The sequence below is a fragment of the Microcaecilia unicolor genome, chromosome 13 (genome assembly GCF_901765095.1).
Source record: "Microcaecilia unicolor chromosome 13, aMicUni1.1, whole genome shotgun sequence".
Classification (NCBI taxonomy): Eukaryota; Metazoa; Chordata; class Amphibia; order Gymnophiona; family Siphonopidae; genus Microcaecilia; species Microcaecilia unicolor.
In genome coordinates this window covers 66,925,917-66,940,732 of record NC_044043.1, presented here as the reverse complement: position 1 = coordinate 66,940,732, position 14,816 = coordinate 66,925,917, and the positions used below count along the sequence as shown (strand labels likewise).

Here is a 14,816-nt window from a genome sequence, read left to right as displayed (position 1 = left end):
CAGGGAGTCTATTCCAGGCATATGGTGCAGCAAGATAAAAGGAATTGAGTCTGGAGTGAGTCCAGCGATTTTTGAGGTACTTGTACAGACAGGTGTAGAATTATAGTACAGTCTGAGGCCTGCTGGAAAAGTAAGGCTCAACCTAAAGCCCAGACTGAGGCCTGAATGGGAAAAGATTGGTCAAGGAATCTGAAATCAAAATGGAATCTCTCATCTGTAAAATGGCTTCCTTTATCTCTGTATCAGAGTTAGAGGAGACTTGTTTTTGCAGTTGACTTGAAAATTTGTGAAATATATTAGGATTATCAGGTAGCAACAAGAAAAGGGAAGTTGGACCATCTGTCCGAAAGGGAAGGAGAGCTTCCTGAGGAGCATCTTGCAGTTAGGCATGAAAAGAAGTAAACAAGTTTATCATAGAAATATATGGGAGCCCATTGATTTGAATGTGAGTAGAAGAGTATAAAAGACTGACAAAATTTGGGTGGGTTTGGAGATCTCCAAGGCTGTCATACTGAGATGCTGTCAGACAGACCTCCACTCCTGCCTGTGTACCTGATTGCCTTGTATTGCTTTGGTAACAATAAAGCCATATATCTTTGAAACCTATCTTCTCTCTTTCTTATACAACAAGGTGTAACTAATCTCTTGGGTTGGAATGGGTAATAGGGAGCGCTTATATTTTCCTACCCAAATATGGAGTCAGATGAGTAGCCTTCTAGAAGACCCCTCTGGTGTGTGGGCAGCTGACCAGCATACTAGAGGGGACCCTTGGGACAGTTAGCCCCCTCATAAAATTCACAGGTTATAAGAACTTTCCTTTTGTTCAGATATTGAACATAACAACAATTTTCTAGTTGCATCAATATACATCCAATTTGAGTGACATCTGAAGAAGGCCCTTGTGGGCTGAAACACGGCTCATGTCGAGTCCTGAATGTTCAATAAAATGGAATATTTTTTATATCATCTGCTGTCCCTCCCTCTTTTTCTTGTCCCCCATTGAAATACCTCACATTATTGTGCCAAACCCAGAGCAGGCCCTTAAAATACCACATTAGTCTGCTAATCTGGACTCGGAGTTTGAAAAGAAGAAAGTAACAAGTATTTTTAAGTAAAGCAAGATCAGGTACTGATATTTTGTTCTGATCCCAGGGGAGTCATTATAATGTTACCTATGAAAAGGTCTCAGCTGCACCATTAGATTTATTTCTTCATCAGCAAGGTCAAGCAGAGTCTTGATACCTCCTTCCTAACTCTTCCTGTAGGTTATGCTCCTGGAAAACAGCTTATTTGACTGGAACAATAAAACTCTAAGGAATGACTACCGGCATGCCCAACCCCTCAATGACAGGGTTGTAGAGGCGACGTTCTCACCCAAGCTAGCCAAAGGTAAGGGCATTGATCCTGAGGCCCGGAATATTCTAATTCATCTGAAAGGCAACATGTGATATCATGCATTAAATATCATCAATTCAGCATATCTTACATTTTTCATATTTTAAGAGTTTGTTTTCAGCATGTTTTTAAATACTACACGTAACTCTTTATTTTGTTAATAAAATACTGTGACAGAATTGAGAAGCTGCCAGTGATCATGATCAGCCATTATAATCTCCGATCAGAGAGCAGCTGCATGACATCCACGGGGCCCAGTGTAAATTACCTTAAAAAGAAAAGTTCCAGGTCAAAGCTAGAAGCAGGCATCTATCTTCAACTCCAACTGCAGCGCAGAAAGGGAAGCAAGTTCAAAAAATGTTTCATGAATTCACCACTTATATGATTTAGAATTAGGGTTGTCATCTAGATCCAGATTCACCCAACAGGGTTGATCCACTCCTGGGCTTACCCCAATGCATGTAAGGACTTGTAGCCTGGCTTTTCTTAGGGAATCAAATGGGGAAATCAGAACCATAAGTCCCTGCATGCAATGGGGTAAGCCCAGCACTGGATCAACCCTGTTGGGTGAATCTGGATCTAGTTGATAACCCTAATTCGAAATCATATAACTGGTGAATTTAGGATTTTCTTGACCCCTGATGCAGGTGCCTGCACGCCGAAACATGGCCCGTGTCGGGTCATTGTCAGAATAAAAGGTTAACATTTTTCTCAATCCCGAAGGCCCAGTGTTTGCTTTTCTTGTGTTTCTGTTTATATTTGTATGCTGTTACCCTCTCTTTTGTGACTCTGTAATAGGGTAAGGCCAGGACTGGATCAACCCTGTTGGGCGAATCTGGATCTAGTTGGCAACCCTATTTAGAAATGACTGAATCAGTTGCAGGAGTGGAGGAGTAGCCTAATGGTTATAGAGCAGTGGGCTGGGAACTGGAAGCCCAAATTCAAAATCCCATGGCAGCTCCTTGTGGCCTTGGGCAAGTTACTAAACCGTCCATGCTTTGGGTCTGATGCCAGACAGGTTTTGGCAGCAATCCTAGTCCAGGTCATTCCCCCCTTCCCCCCTCCCCCATATTGGGCAGCATCAACATAGTGGTACCTCAAACTGCACAGAAGAAGGCAACGGCAAACCACTCCTGTAGTATGCCAAAAAACCACAAGGGGGCTCTCTCATTGTAAAGGCACCAGTTCAGCTCAAGGGCACAGCTGGATCTGAAATCAGTTGCAAAAGGGAAGGAAAAGGGGATGGGATTTGATATACCTTAGCCTTTCTGTGGTTACAAATTCAAAGCAGTCTATATATTATATACAGGTACTTAGATCCACAGGGTCCATTTCCAAGGAAGTCCTGATAGGGCAGCTGATTTGACCAGCTGCTGTGGGTATTCAATTGGTGTTGCAGCTCTTTCTCTTCCTATGACATCACAAAATTGGTTGTGTGATGTTCCGAAGCATTATTTATTTTATTTATTTATTTCATTTGTACCCCGCGCTTTCCCGCTCATGGCAGGTTCAATGCGGCTTACATAGTAGTTAGGATTTCAGTGTATTGCAGAGAGAAGTACAATCTGTAGCAGCGTTGTATTAACGTAGCAAGATAGAAGTAGTTATTTGTTATCACAAGAGAAGGGGTAGTGTAGGTGGGAGAGTTAGGGAGGGGGTGAGTGAGTTGTTTTAGTCAGGAGATTTGGTGTAAGAGAATAGGGGGGGGAGGAGATGTAGGAGGATTGGTGGGAGGGTGTGGGAGGGGGTCTAGTTCCTTGTCATCACTTGGCTGGTTGTTATGTGGATGGGTACATAGTTTAGGTTGGATCATTTGGGTAAGCTTGTTTGAAAAGGTGGGTTTTCAGCAGTTTCTGAAAGGTTAGGTGATCATTGATTGCTAGAATAGATCTTGGTAGGGCATTCCAGAGTTGGCTGCCAATGACAGAGAAGTTGGATGCATAGTAGGTTTTGTACCTGAGTTCCTTGCAGTTGGAAAGGTGCAAGTTGAGATAGGTTCGCAAAGATTTTGATCCATTCGTGGGTGGAAGGTCAATTAGTTTGTCCATGTAGCTTGGAGATCCTCCGTGGATAATCTTGTGAATCAGTGTGTGTACTTTGAAGTTTATTTGTTCTTTGATAGGGAGCCAGAGGAACTTTTCACGTAGAGGTGTTGCGTGCTCAAATCGTGATTTACCAAAAATGAGTCTGGCAGCCGTGTTTTGGGCAGTCTGGAGTTTTTTCAGGACTTGTGCCTTACAACCAATGAAAATACTGTTGCAGTAGTCAGCGTGAGTGAGTTCTGTGGATTGTTCCAGGCTGTGGAATGTTTTAATGGGGAGGTATGGTTTGACACGTTTCAGTACCCACATCATGTTGAACGTTTTCTTCGTGGTGGCTATTGCGTGGTTTTCAAGAGATAAATGTTTATCTAAAGTTACTCCTAGGATCTTCAGGTTGTCAGATATGGGGATCGTGACGTCAGGGGTGCTAAGAGTAGTTGGTAAGAGAGTGGAGTGTGTAGATGATAGGATTAGGCATTGCGTTTTCTCCTTGTTCATTTTCATCTTAAAGGCGTTGGCCCAAGAGGTTAAGGTATTCATGCCAGTGATTATTTTGTCAGAGATTTCTGATAAGTTGGATTTGAAGGGGATGAATATGGTAATGTCGTCTGCGTAGATGAAGGGGTTGAGGCCATGTTTGGATAGGGATTTGGCTAGGGGGATCATCATAAGATTGAAGAGAATCGGGGATAGAGGAGATCCTTGGGGTACTCCACATTCTGATGACCAGGGGGATGAGATTGTTGTAGTTGACTTGACTTGGTAGGATCTTGTGGTGATGAAGCTATTTATCCATTTAATGATATTTCCGCCGATCCCTAGTTTATCCAGCAGTTTTGTCAGAATGTTATGATTTACTATGTCGAATGCACATTGATGCTAATGCTAATGGAGCCTGTGACTGGTTCTTGTGTTTTATGTATGTAGAACAATGGTTGGCTGAGAACATTAGCACACAATTGGAACAAGTACAGTCTGAAGTTCAACAGATTAAGAATTACTTTCTGAGCAAGGAGGGAGAAGGCAGAAACCTGAAAGGTGAGGAATGGTCAGAAGCCCTGTCCCTTCTAAAAAGAAGTGATGCTATAAGAGTTTACATGTATCTAAAGTTCTCAGAAGTATGCTATTTTGTTCATTTTATTTTTTTTTTCTTTTTATGCTTCTTTTCCAAAATAGTTGATCACTGTGTTGGTTGGTTTCTTTGCTCAATAAAAAAGATTATTAAAAAGAATGGTACAGCTATTATAAAGAAAAAAAAAAGCTATAGAGCATATACATAAGCATGGATTAATGAGACAAAATCAACATGGATTTAGTCAAGGGAAATCTTGCCTCACCAATCTATTACGTTTCTTTGAAGGGGTGAATAAGCATGTGAATAAACGTGAGCCAGTTGATATCATGTATCTGGATTTTCAAAAGGCATTTGACAACATACCTCATGAAAGACTCATGAAGAAATTAGAAAGTCTTGGGATAGGAGGAAATATCTGGTTAAAAGATAGGAAAGAGAGAGTAAGGTTAAATGGTCAGTATTCTCAATTGAGAAAGGTAGATAGTGGGGTTTGGCAGGGGTCTGTGCTAGGATCGCTGCTTTTTAACATATTTATAAATAATCTAGATATGGGAATAACTAGTGAGATAATTAAATTTGCTGATGACAAAGTTATTCAACGTTGTTAAATCGCAAGAGGATTGTGAAAAATTGCAAGAGGATCTTACGAGACTGGGAGACTAGGCATCCAAATGGCAGATACTTTTAATGTGAGCAAGTGCAAAGTGATGCATGTGGGAAAGAGGATCCCAAATCATAGTTACATGATGCAAGGTTCCATATTAGGAGTCACTGCCCAGGAAAAGGATCTAGATATCATTGTTGATGATACTCTGAAACCCTCTGCTCAATGTGCAGCGGCAGCTATGAAAGCAAATAGAATGTTCGGAATTATTACGAAATGAATGGAAAACAAAACTGAGAACATTATAATGCCTTTGTATCGCTCCGTGGTGCAACCACACCTCGAATACTGTGTGCAGATTTGGTTACTGCATCTCAAAAAAGATATAGTGGAATTAGAAAAGGTATAAAGAAAGGCGACGAAAATGATAAAGGGGATGGGATGACTTCCCTATGAGGAAAGGCTAAAATGGCTAGGGCTGTTCAACTTGGAGATGAGACAGCTGAGGAGAGACATGATAGAGGTTTATAAAATACTGAGTGGAGTGGAACATGTAGATGTGAATCTTTCCAAAAATGCTAGGACTAGGAGGCACTCAATGAAGCCACTAAGTAGTAAATTTAAAATGAATCGGAGAAAATATTTCTTCATGCAATGAGTAATTAAACTCTAGAATTTGTTTTTAAAGCAGTTAGCTTAGCAGGGTTTAAAAAAAAGTTTGGCTAGTTTCCTAAAAGAAAAGGTCATGAGCCATTATTAAGATGGACTTGGGAAAATCCATTGTATATTCTAGGATAAGCAACATAAAATCTGTTTTGCTGTTCTGGGATCTTGCCAGGTACTTGCCTGGATTGGCCACTGTTGGAGACAGGATACTGGGCTTGATGGACCTTCAATCTGTCCCACTATGGCAATTTTTATGCGATTGTATAGAAGTTCCATTCAGAGGAAAGTCAGAGGAGGGACATAGATTCTTCTCTAATACCTCAGAAAGACCTTGCCTCAAGGTTCAGGGTCCCAATCTCAAGTAAGAATTTCCTTTGAGTGAAGCCATACCAAAATATTTCAGCACCCAGGGCAGACAAGTGTATTTGTGTCCCTCTGCTCCTGCTCCTCTCTTCTTCTACCATTTTCCCTCTGGTCCCCAGTCTTCCCTTCCTGTCTTCTGTCTTGCCCTCACTCTGATTGGAAGATAGTAGCACTTTTCTTGGCTTTTCATCTGCTTGCATTTCATTTGTTCTTCTACCCTGGGTAGCTGCCCCTCTTGTGTAGTTATATATCCCCCTTTCATTCTCTTCCCTTGAGTATCGCCTTTATAGCTACTGCCTCTTGTTCTAATTTTTGTTGCACTCTCTCTTCCTGTATATATTCATTTATACCCATTCTTCAGTGTCTTTCTTTCGATCTCCCTTTTATTTTCTTCACCTCTCCATTGCTGCCTCTCTTCCAGCATGTGTCTGTCTCTTTACCCCATCTTCCCTTAGTGCCTTTCCTTGGGGTGAGATTTAAAGTTTGCTAAGGCAGATGGCAGGAAGAAGGATAAGTCATCAGGCTAAAAACTATCTTTGACTTCTTGCAGGTGTGAAGCTGACTTTTCCTGCCTTTTATTTTTCCCGTGAACATATGGCCAGTTATGTTGAGGTTCAGCCACTGCAAGACTTACAGCTGAATGCCTTCACACTCTGCTTCTGGATCAAAACCAAGAACGAGGGTAGCCAGATTGTCTTCTCCTATTCCACTCGGGAAAGTGACAATGAGCTGGTAGTGACAATGGGAGTTGATGTGGGTGTCTGGGTCGGGGGGCAATTTACAAATTTCCACCTGCATCATAATTCTGGAGAGTGGATTCACTACTGTCTGAGGTGGGCTTCAGAGACAGGAATCACTGAGCTCTGGGTAAATGGTGTCAGTGGCAGGGAGAAATACATCCAAAAAGGGTATACGATACAGCCTGGTGGGGTACTTATCCTAGGCAAAGACCGGGATGATCTCCTCGGGGTCTTCTCCAATGGGTTCACTGGGCGGATGAGCCATGTCAACCTCTGGAACCATATGCTGAACTCCCTGGACATGAAAAAGTTAACTCAATGTCGTCATGAGGATCTCATGGGCAATGTCATTGCTTGGGGAAGGACCTCAATGACCCTTTCTGGGGGAGTGACACTAGAGGTAGACAGCAGCTGTTGATGATCTGTTATCAATTGAAAAATGGAGGTTCGCATTATGGGGGTGGGATAGGGTAGGAAGGGAACCTTCTCTCAAGGTATATAGGCTCTCATATCAGGTGATAACTGAGAAAAATCTTCCTTTATGGCTTTAATTGTAAAACATGGTTCATGAAACTGTGGTGAGCCACTGTATAGGAATGACAGTAGAGCTCCTCCCTCACAACAAGGCTTCAGAGCAGTAAGAACAAACAGCTGCAGCTGTGCTCTGTCATCACTTTGCTTCTCAGCTGCTGGGTAGCAGCCAGCCTTCCTGCCTTCTTTCTGCTGTTAATAAATGCCTGCTCTGTCTCCACCATGTTCCCAGGGAAGAAGGACTAGCACAAATAAATTGCAGCCACCAGTGTTAACTTTTCTGTTTTGGCTTGTTCACTATTGATGTTAAGACACTGGGGGAGGAGCTGCCAAGTGTTGGATTAAGTATAAGGACTTACATGAGCAGCTACCGGAGATGATAGAAAACTGGTGGAAAGTGGACTGATATGACCGATCATTGAAGAGATTTATATAAGCACTGAGAATTGTCAGTAAAAAAGATATATATGAGGAACAGTTATCAGCTTTAATAAATATTATATGTGAACTTATTGTGCTATTACCTTGTATGATTAATAACGTAGGAGTGAATGGAAGTATGAATGAAACCAGGATATAAAAGGTTATATATGATTGAAGATGTAATTTGAATAATAAAGATTTAATAAAGTAAATTGATATAGCAAAACACTTAAAGTGATTACTTAGGATAGGTAATGAATATGCATGAGAGAGATTTGCATGCCTACTACCTCCATTATGGGCAAATCTCTCTCATGTATATTTGTTAAATACAAATCACTATCTGAGTATCACTGTTTCAATCTAGTTACAATATAAAATATCAACTATCAAGTAACTACCTCACTCTTTATTGAAAATTCCAAAAATTTCTTTATTGAAAACTCCCAACAATAAAATGATATAAAATCTTATCTAACGCTTAAATAATATTAACCCAACACTCCAACACATTCTCACCATTCATTCCTCATTCAATCATGTGGGTTCAAACAACCACAGAGCTCTATGAGCATCTAATATTTCTGATCTTTACTCTATATAAAGTATATCCCAACTCAAATAATTCTCTTTTTTCAGAAATAATCCCATATGTCATTCCTTAACAAGACTTGTGTAGGGTTTGATGGTGTTTACAATGGAGTGAATAACTTGTAATTATATGAGAAGAACTGAACCGAGAGAACAGCGGTGTGGTTATTGCTGTATAAAGAATATTGTATTGGACAAGACGTCACCTGAGATTTGGACAAGACGTCATCTGAGATTTGGACAAGACGTCATCTGATATATGTGGGAATCACAATCACTGGAATAAAAGCAATGGAGATCAAGGGGTTCCTTTAGGTATCTGGGAATACAGCTCCCTATGGATACCAAACAAATTTATGACCTGAATATCGCCAAGTTGCTAAAGGATACTCAGAAACAATTATCCCGTTGGTCTGGGCTACCTGTGTCACTTATGGGCCGGATACAACTATTTCGAATGATAATATTCCCGCGCTGGCTTTATGTACTACAAGCATTACCGTTACGCCTGGGAAGGCGAGAGCTGGTAGCATTGCAAAGACTAGTAGTGAAGTATTGCTGGGCTGGTAGAAAACCTAGGATGAAGTGGCAATATCTAATAGGGAATTGGAGGCAGGGAGGGTTAGGCATTCCAGACATGAGGACATATAATCAGGCATGTCTACTGAGGCATTTGAGGGATTGGGTCTTTGATACAAACACCTACACGGATGTGGATCTAGAGAGGGCATACTTTCATCCCTGGCACCTGAATTACTTAATCCATGTTAGGAGAAAAGGGCAACTACCGGAACAAGTTAAAGATAGCATGTTGCTGGGGCCGCTATGGCACATGTGGCGGGAATTGGTACAAAGGTGGGGTCAGGATCCAACGGCTAGCAGACTATTACCTCTTGTTGGGAATAAAGATTTTACACCGGGTAGCGATAATGCAGTGTTTCGCACACTTCAAGGTCAAGGGGTGGAGCTATTGGGTAGTTTTCTCAGGGACGATAATACTGTGATTTCCATAGCTGACTTTCAACGTAAGTGTTCAGGGGGGCCATTGGGGATATTGGCTTATCACCAGCTCGCCCACTACATACATAGAGGGGCATAATCGACCAGAAACGCCTATCTCCATGGGCGTTAATCTCCGAGAACGGGTCCGTGAAGGGGCGGAGTGAACCGTATTTTTTAAAAAAAATAGACGCCCATGCTTTATTCGCCAAGGTGTGAGCTGGGCGTTTTTGCTTTTCACCGATAATGGAAAATGAAATCGCCCAGCTCAAAAACGAATAAATGCAAGGCATTTGTTCGTGGGAGGGGCCAGGATTCATAGTGCACTGGTCCCCCTCACATGCCAGGACACCAACCGGGCACCCTAGGGGGCACTTTTACAAAAACAAAAAAAAAGGTAAAAGAGCTCCCAGGTGCATAGCACCCTTCCCTTGGGTGTTGAGCCCCCCAAATCCCCCTCAAAACCCACTGCCCACAAGTCTACACCAGTACTATAGCCCTAAGCGGTGAAGGGGGGCACCTACATGTGGGTACAGGGGGTTTGGGGGGGGTTGGACGACTAGTAGCATTAAGCAGCACAATTGTAACAGGTAGGGGGGGGATGGGCCTGGGTCCACCTGCCTGACGTCCACTGCACCCCCTAACAACTGTTCAGGGTCGTCAAGTCGCAGGAGGAATGTGAACGATTACAGGAGGACCTTGCGAGACTGGGAGAATGGGCGTGCAAGTGGCAGATGAAGTTCAATGTTGACAAGTGCAAAGTGATGCATGTGGGTAAGAGGAACCCGAATTATAGCTACGTCTTGCAAGGTTCCGCGTTAGGAGTTACGGATCAAGAAAGGGATCTGGGTGTCGTCGTCGATGATACGCTGAAACCTTCTGCTCAGTGTGCTGCTGCGGCTAGGAAAGCGAATAGAATGTTGGGTGTTATTAAGAAGGGTATGGAGTCCAGGTGTGCGGATGTTATAATGCCGTTGTATCGCTCCATGGTGCGACCGCACCTGGAGTATTGTGTTCAGTACTGGTCTCCGTATCTCAAAAAAGATATAGTAGAATTGGAAAAGGTACAGCGAAGGGCGACGAAAATGATAGTGGGGATGGGACGACTTTCCTATGAAGAGAGGCTGAGAAGGCTAGGGCTTTTCAGCTTGGAGAAGAGACGGCTGAGGGGAGATATGATAGAAGTGTATAAAATAATGAGTGGAATGGATCGGGTGGATGTGAAGCGACTGTTCACGCTATCCAAAAATACTAGGACTAGAGGGCATGAGTTGAAGCTACAGTGTGGTAAATTTAAAACGAATCGGAGAAAATTTTTCTTCACCCAACGTGTAATTAGACTCTGGAATTCATTGCCGGAGAACGTGGTACGGGCGGTTAGCTTGACGGAGTTTAAAAAGGGGTTAGATAGATTCCTAAAGGACAAGTCCATAGACCGCTATTAAATGGACTGGAAAAATTCCTCATTTTTAGGTACAACTTGTCTGGAATGTTTTTACGTTTGGGGAGCGTGCCAGGTGCCCTTGACCTGGATTGGCCACTGTCGGTGACAGGATGCTGGGCTAGATGGACCTTTGGTCTTTCCCAGTATGGCACTACTTATGTACTTATGACCTGCATACTGCTGCTTGGGAGGAGGGTATGACATTTGAGGGTGAAAGTAAAAAGTTGTGAAACATCATTTGTTGTGGTGGGAGGGGGTTAGTGACCACTGGGGGAGTCAGGGGAGGTCATCCCCGACTCCCTCTGGGGGTCATCTGGTCATTTAGGGCACTTTTTGGGGCCTTATTCGTCAAAAAACAGGGTCCAGGAAAAGTGCCCTAAATTCTAGCTACAAACGCATCCATTATCGGCGAAGGGCGCCCATCTCTGTTCGGGTGATAACCACGCCCCAGTTCCGCCTTCACCACGCCTCCGACACTCCCCCGTCAACTTTGTCCGCATCCGCGACGGAGTGCAGTTGAAAGCGTCCAAAGTTCGGCTTTCGATTATGCCGCTTTATTTGTTTTTGTGAGAAGAACGCCCATCTCCCGATTTAGGTCGGAACTTGGGCGTTATTCTCGTTCGATTATAAGCAGGATAGTATCCCAAAGGAAGGATTAACTCATAGATCTGAGACTAAGTTGAGGGAGTTTTTGGAAGGGGATGTGTTGGGACAGGTCTCTGTATCTTGGGTTTTTAGAGAGCTAGAGAAAGGGCTACCAAGGAGGCGGGTAACTGAGGTGGCGATGAAGTGGGAAACTGAAATTCATAGGAATATCTCTGAACACCATTTACTACAATCATTGAGGGGCATGCAGAAGGTGATACATAGTGCAGAGTTGCAAGAGTGCCAATATAGAATAATACATAGGGCATACCTCTCTCCCAGAAGGGCATTTCATGCACGGGTGACAGAAACGGATGGGTGCCTAAAATGTGGGCAGGGCGGTGCTAATCTAACACACTGAATATGGCAATGTAAGACCATAAAGGCATTCTGGGGGAGAATAGGCCAATTTGTAAGGGAGGTCACAGGCTCCCAAGTTCTAATTACGTTTGAAAGAATGCTGCTGAGTGTGCCTGAACAATGGGATGTAGGGACCCAGGGAGAAAGAGTGTTCCTGAGCAAATCTTGTATAGTGGGGAAAAAATGTATTATGAATCACTAGATATTGGACACCCCCCCCCCCCCCCCCTCTTACTGGTACTGGCGAAATAAGATGCATCAATTGATGTTATGGAAAGCGAGAGGGGCGAGAGTGACACCAAAACGACAAGTGCGGTTTTTGACGGTGTGGGGACAATACATAAATATGATTTCACCGAAAGCAAGAAGTCAAGTGCTTAATGGGTTGCCATGGGGAAATGGAGAAGATAGGTTGAGATAAGGTTGAGCCATGCAACAGGGGGGGCTGTGGGGGGGAGAAGGGGAGAAGCATAAGACTTGGCCAATAAGACTGAGACTAAGGTATGATTGATGATAAGGGGTTGTAATAAAACCGTCGAACTATCAGAATGTTATGTTAAGGGAATGGAAAAGGGGGGGAAGGGAGGGGGGGGGGGAAAAGGATTGTTGATAATTCAGTCCATGTTATTACAATGTTGATAGCATTATTATAGGAAATGTTGTACAATTGGATTAAGTGTTGTATTATTTTGGAGTATACTCAATAAAAATGTTTGAAACTAAAGCAATGGAGATAAGTGGACATTATTATAAAACAATTGAGATATAATGGACGCTTGTTAAGGAATGACATACAGGATTATTACTGAAAAAAAGAGAATTATCTGTATTTGAGTTGGGATATTCTCAATATGGAGTAAAGATCAGAAATATTAGGTGCTCATATAGCTCCGTGGTTGTTTGAACCCACATGATTGAATGAGGAATGAATGGTGAGAATGTGTTGGAGTGTTGGGTTAATATTATTTAGGTGTTAGATAAGATTTTATATTATTTCATTGTTGAGAGTTTTCAATAAAGAAATGTACTTGATTTGTTAGTGATATCCTGAAAACCCGACTGGCTGGTGATCCCCCAGGACAGGGTTGAGAAGCACTGACAGTGGATGTATGTGGATAAGGATTGTTGACTCACTGCACTGTCACAGGTGCACACAGTCTCTGTTTTCCTACTACTAAGGTCCTTTTGGGGCTAATTTTATGACAAGGTGCCTAGATTAAGTGAGCAGGAAAGGGTCTATTTTAGTGCTCTTTTAAAAAGACACATAAGCGCCTTTATAAAATACTAATGTAAACCAGCAGCCATAGCGCCTGCATGCAAGGTGCAGACATTACGCCTGCTCGAGAGTAAGTGTAATTGTTAGCGTGTAGCAGAATTCTGTAAGACACGTGTACAAATTGTAGCTCTTGTCTCTGGACACACCTAGTGCAAAAAAACACAAAGGCTTGCACTATGTGTACTCTTAGGTGTGACTTAATTTCATAAGAGCTCATTTACACTGTAAAACTGTGTTTTATGCATAAAACTAGCTTTTACAATTATCTTCTTTTGGGCCGATATTCAAAGTGATTTAAATGGCCAGGAGAGGCTCGTGCAGGGTTACTCACTGATAATTAGCAGCACTTAACTGGTTAGTGCTGCTGAATATCACCACAGACCACTAAACTGAAAGCTGGCTGGTGGTGGAGTCGGCACTTATGTGGTTAAGTGTCAATGTTCAGCTCTTAAAGGTAAAGGTAAAACTGGACTTATATCCCACCTTAACAGTTCAAAGCAGGTAACAAAATCATAAAGAGTCAGAGACAACCCTCTGGGAATAACTATAGAGAGACATTAGAACGGTTAGGAGTTGGAAACCAAAACATACTTTTGGAATAATAAAGTTTTCAACTTTTTTTTTCTAAAATCAAGATAAGATGAAGCAGAATTAAGTAAACCCTTTAAAAACTGGCATTTCAGGCAGCAAAAAAATTCTGATAGATACAATCTTCTTTTTCTCCTAAACAATGGAAAGAAAAAAAAAAAACGTTTCTCCATTCTGTCTTACATTATGTACCGTGGGAAACCGAAAGTGATCATATAAATATTTGGATGCCAGCCAGACCATACGTAATCTTAAATAAAAATCAGGCCAACTTGAACTGAATTCTGGCCTCAACTGGAAGCCAATGTAATTTTACAAAACTTGACGAAATATGATCAAACTGAGAGGCCCTTTTACTAAGGTATGCCTAAAATTGGCCTGCGATGGTGTAGGCCCGTGTTTTAGACGCATGCGGGTCCATTTCCTCAGCGCACCTGGAAAAAAGGCGCTTTTTTTGTGCCTGAAAATGAACATGCGGCAAAATTAAAACCAGCGCACATCCATTTTCGGACTGAGACCTTACTGCCACCCATTGACTTAGCGGTAAGGTCTCACGTGCTAACCGGGCGGTAAGCGGCCAGCACACGTCAACCGCTGATTACCGCTGGGTAAGCACCACACGGTAGAAAATAGAAAATATTTTCTACTGCGTGTTTTGTGCGCGCATCAAAAATGGAATTACTGCCCAGGGCACATGGTAGCTGGGCGGTACTGCCAATTTGATGCGCATTGGATGCACGTAGGCACCTACGCACCTTTGTAAAAGGGTCCATTAGTGAGGCCAATACTCAGGCGCACTGCAATGTTTTCAATGGTCTGAATCTTTCTAAGAAGATTTTTGTTTCTACCCAAATATATGAGATTACAATAGTCCAATTGGGAAAGCAGGAGTGCTTGTACTAGGAGCTGGAACTGCTCCACTTTAAAATAACTCCAGACACATCTTAGCTTTCTCATTATAAAAGAGCTTAACCGTCTAAATTACGCAGCCAAATCAGGCCACATAAAGTCCTATCTGGATTTGGTGTTACTTAGGCATTTAAGTGCATAAAAGATAACTGCATAAACTCAAAT

General features: G+C 42.4%; 2 protein-coding genes across 3 annotated transcripts in view; one reads left to right on the top strand and one right to left on the bottom strand.

Annotated features, from left to right (window-relative positions):
• Positions 1-7,691, top strand: part of CA6 (carbonic anhydrase 6) — a 32,444-nt gene extending 24,753 nt beyond the window's left edge. For both annotated transcript variants that reach the window (XM_030186286.1, XM_030186285.1), the window contains 3 exons: positions 1,266-1,389; positions 4,365-4,475; positions 6,696-7,691. In XM_030186286.1, the coding sequence (XP_030042146.1) occupies positions 1,266-1,389; positions 4,365-4,475; positions 6,696-7,303 (843 nt within the window). In that variant the 3' untranslated portion in view covers positions 7,304-7,691. The remainder of the gene's footprint in view (positions 1-1,265; positions 1,390-4,364; positions 4,476-6,695) is intronic.
• SLC2A5 (solute carrier family 2 member 5) overlaps positions 6,433-14,816 on the bottom strand; it is a 44,780-nt gene continuing 36,396 nt past the window's right edge. Inside the window, exon 13 of the mRNA XM_030186287.1 lies at positions 6,433-6,442. The gene's annotated coding sequence lies outside the window, so the exon portion shown is untranslated. The remainder of the gene's footprint in view (positions 6,443-14,816) is intronic.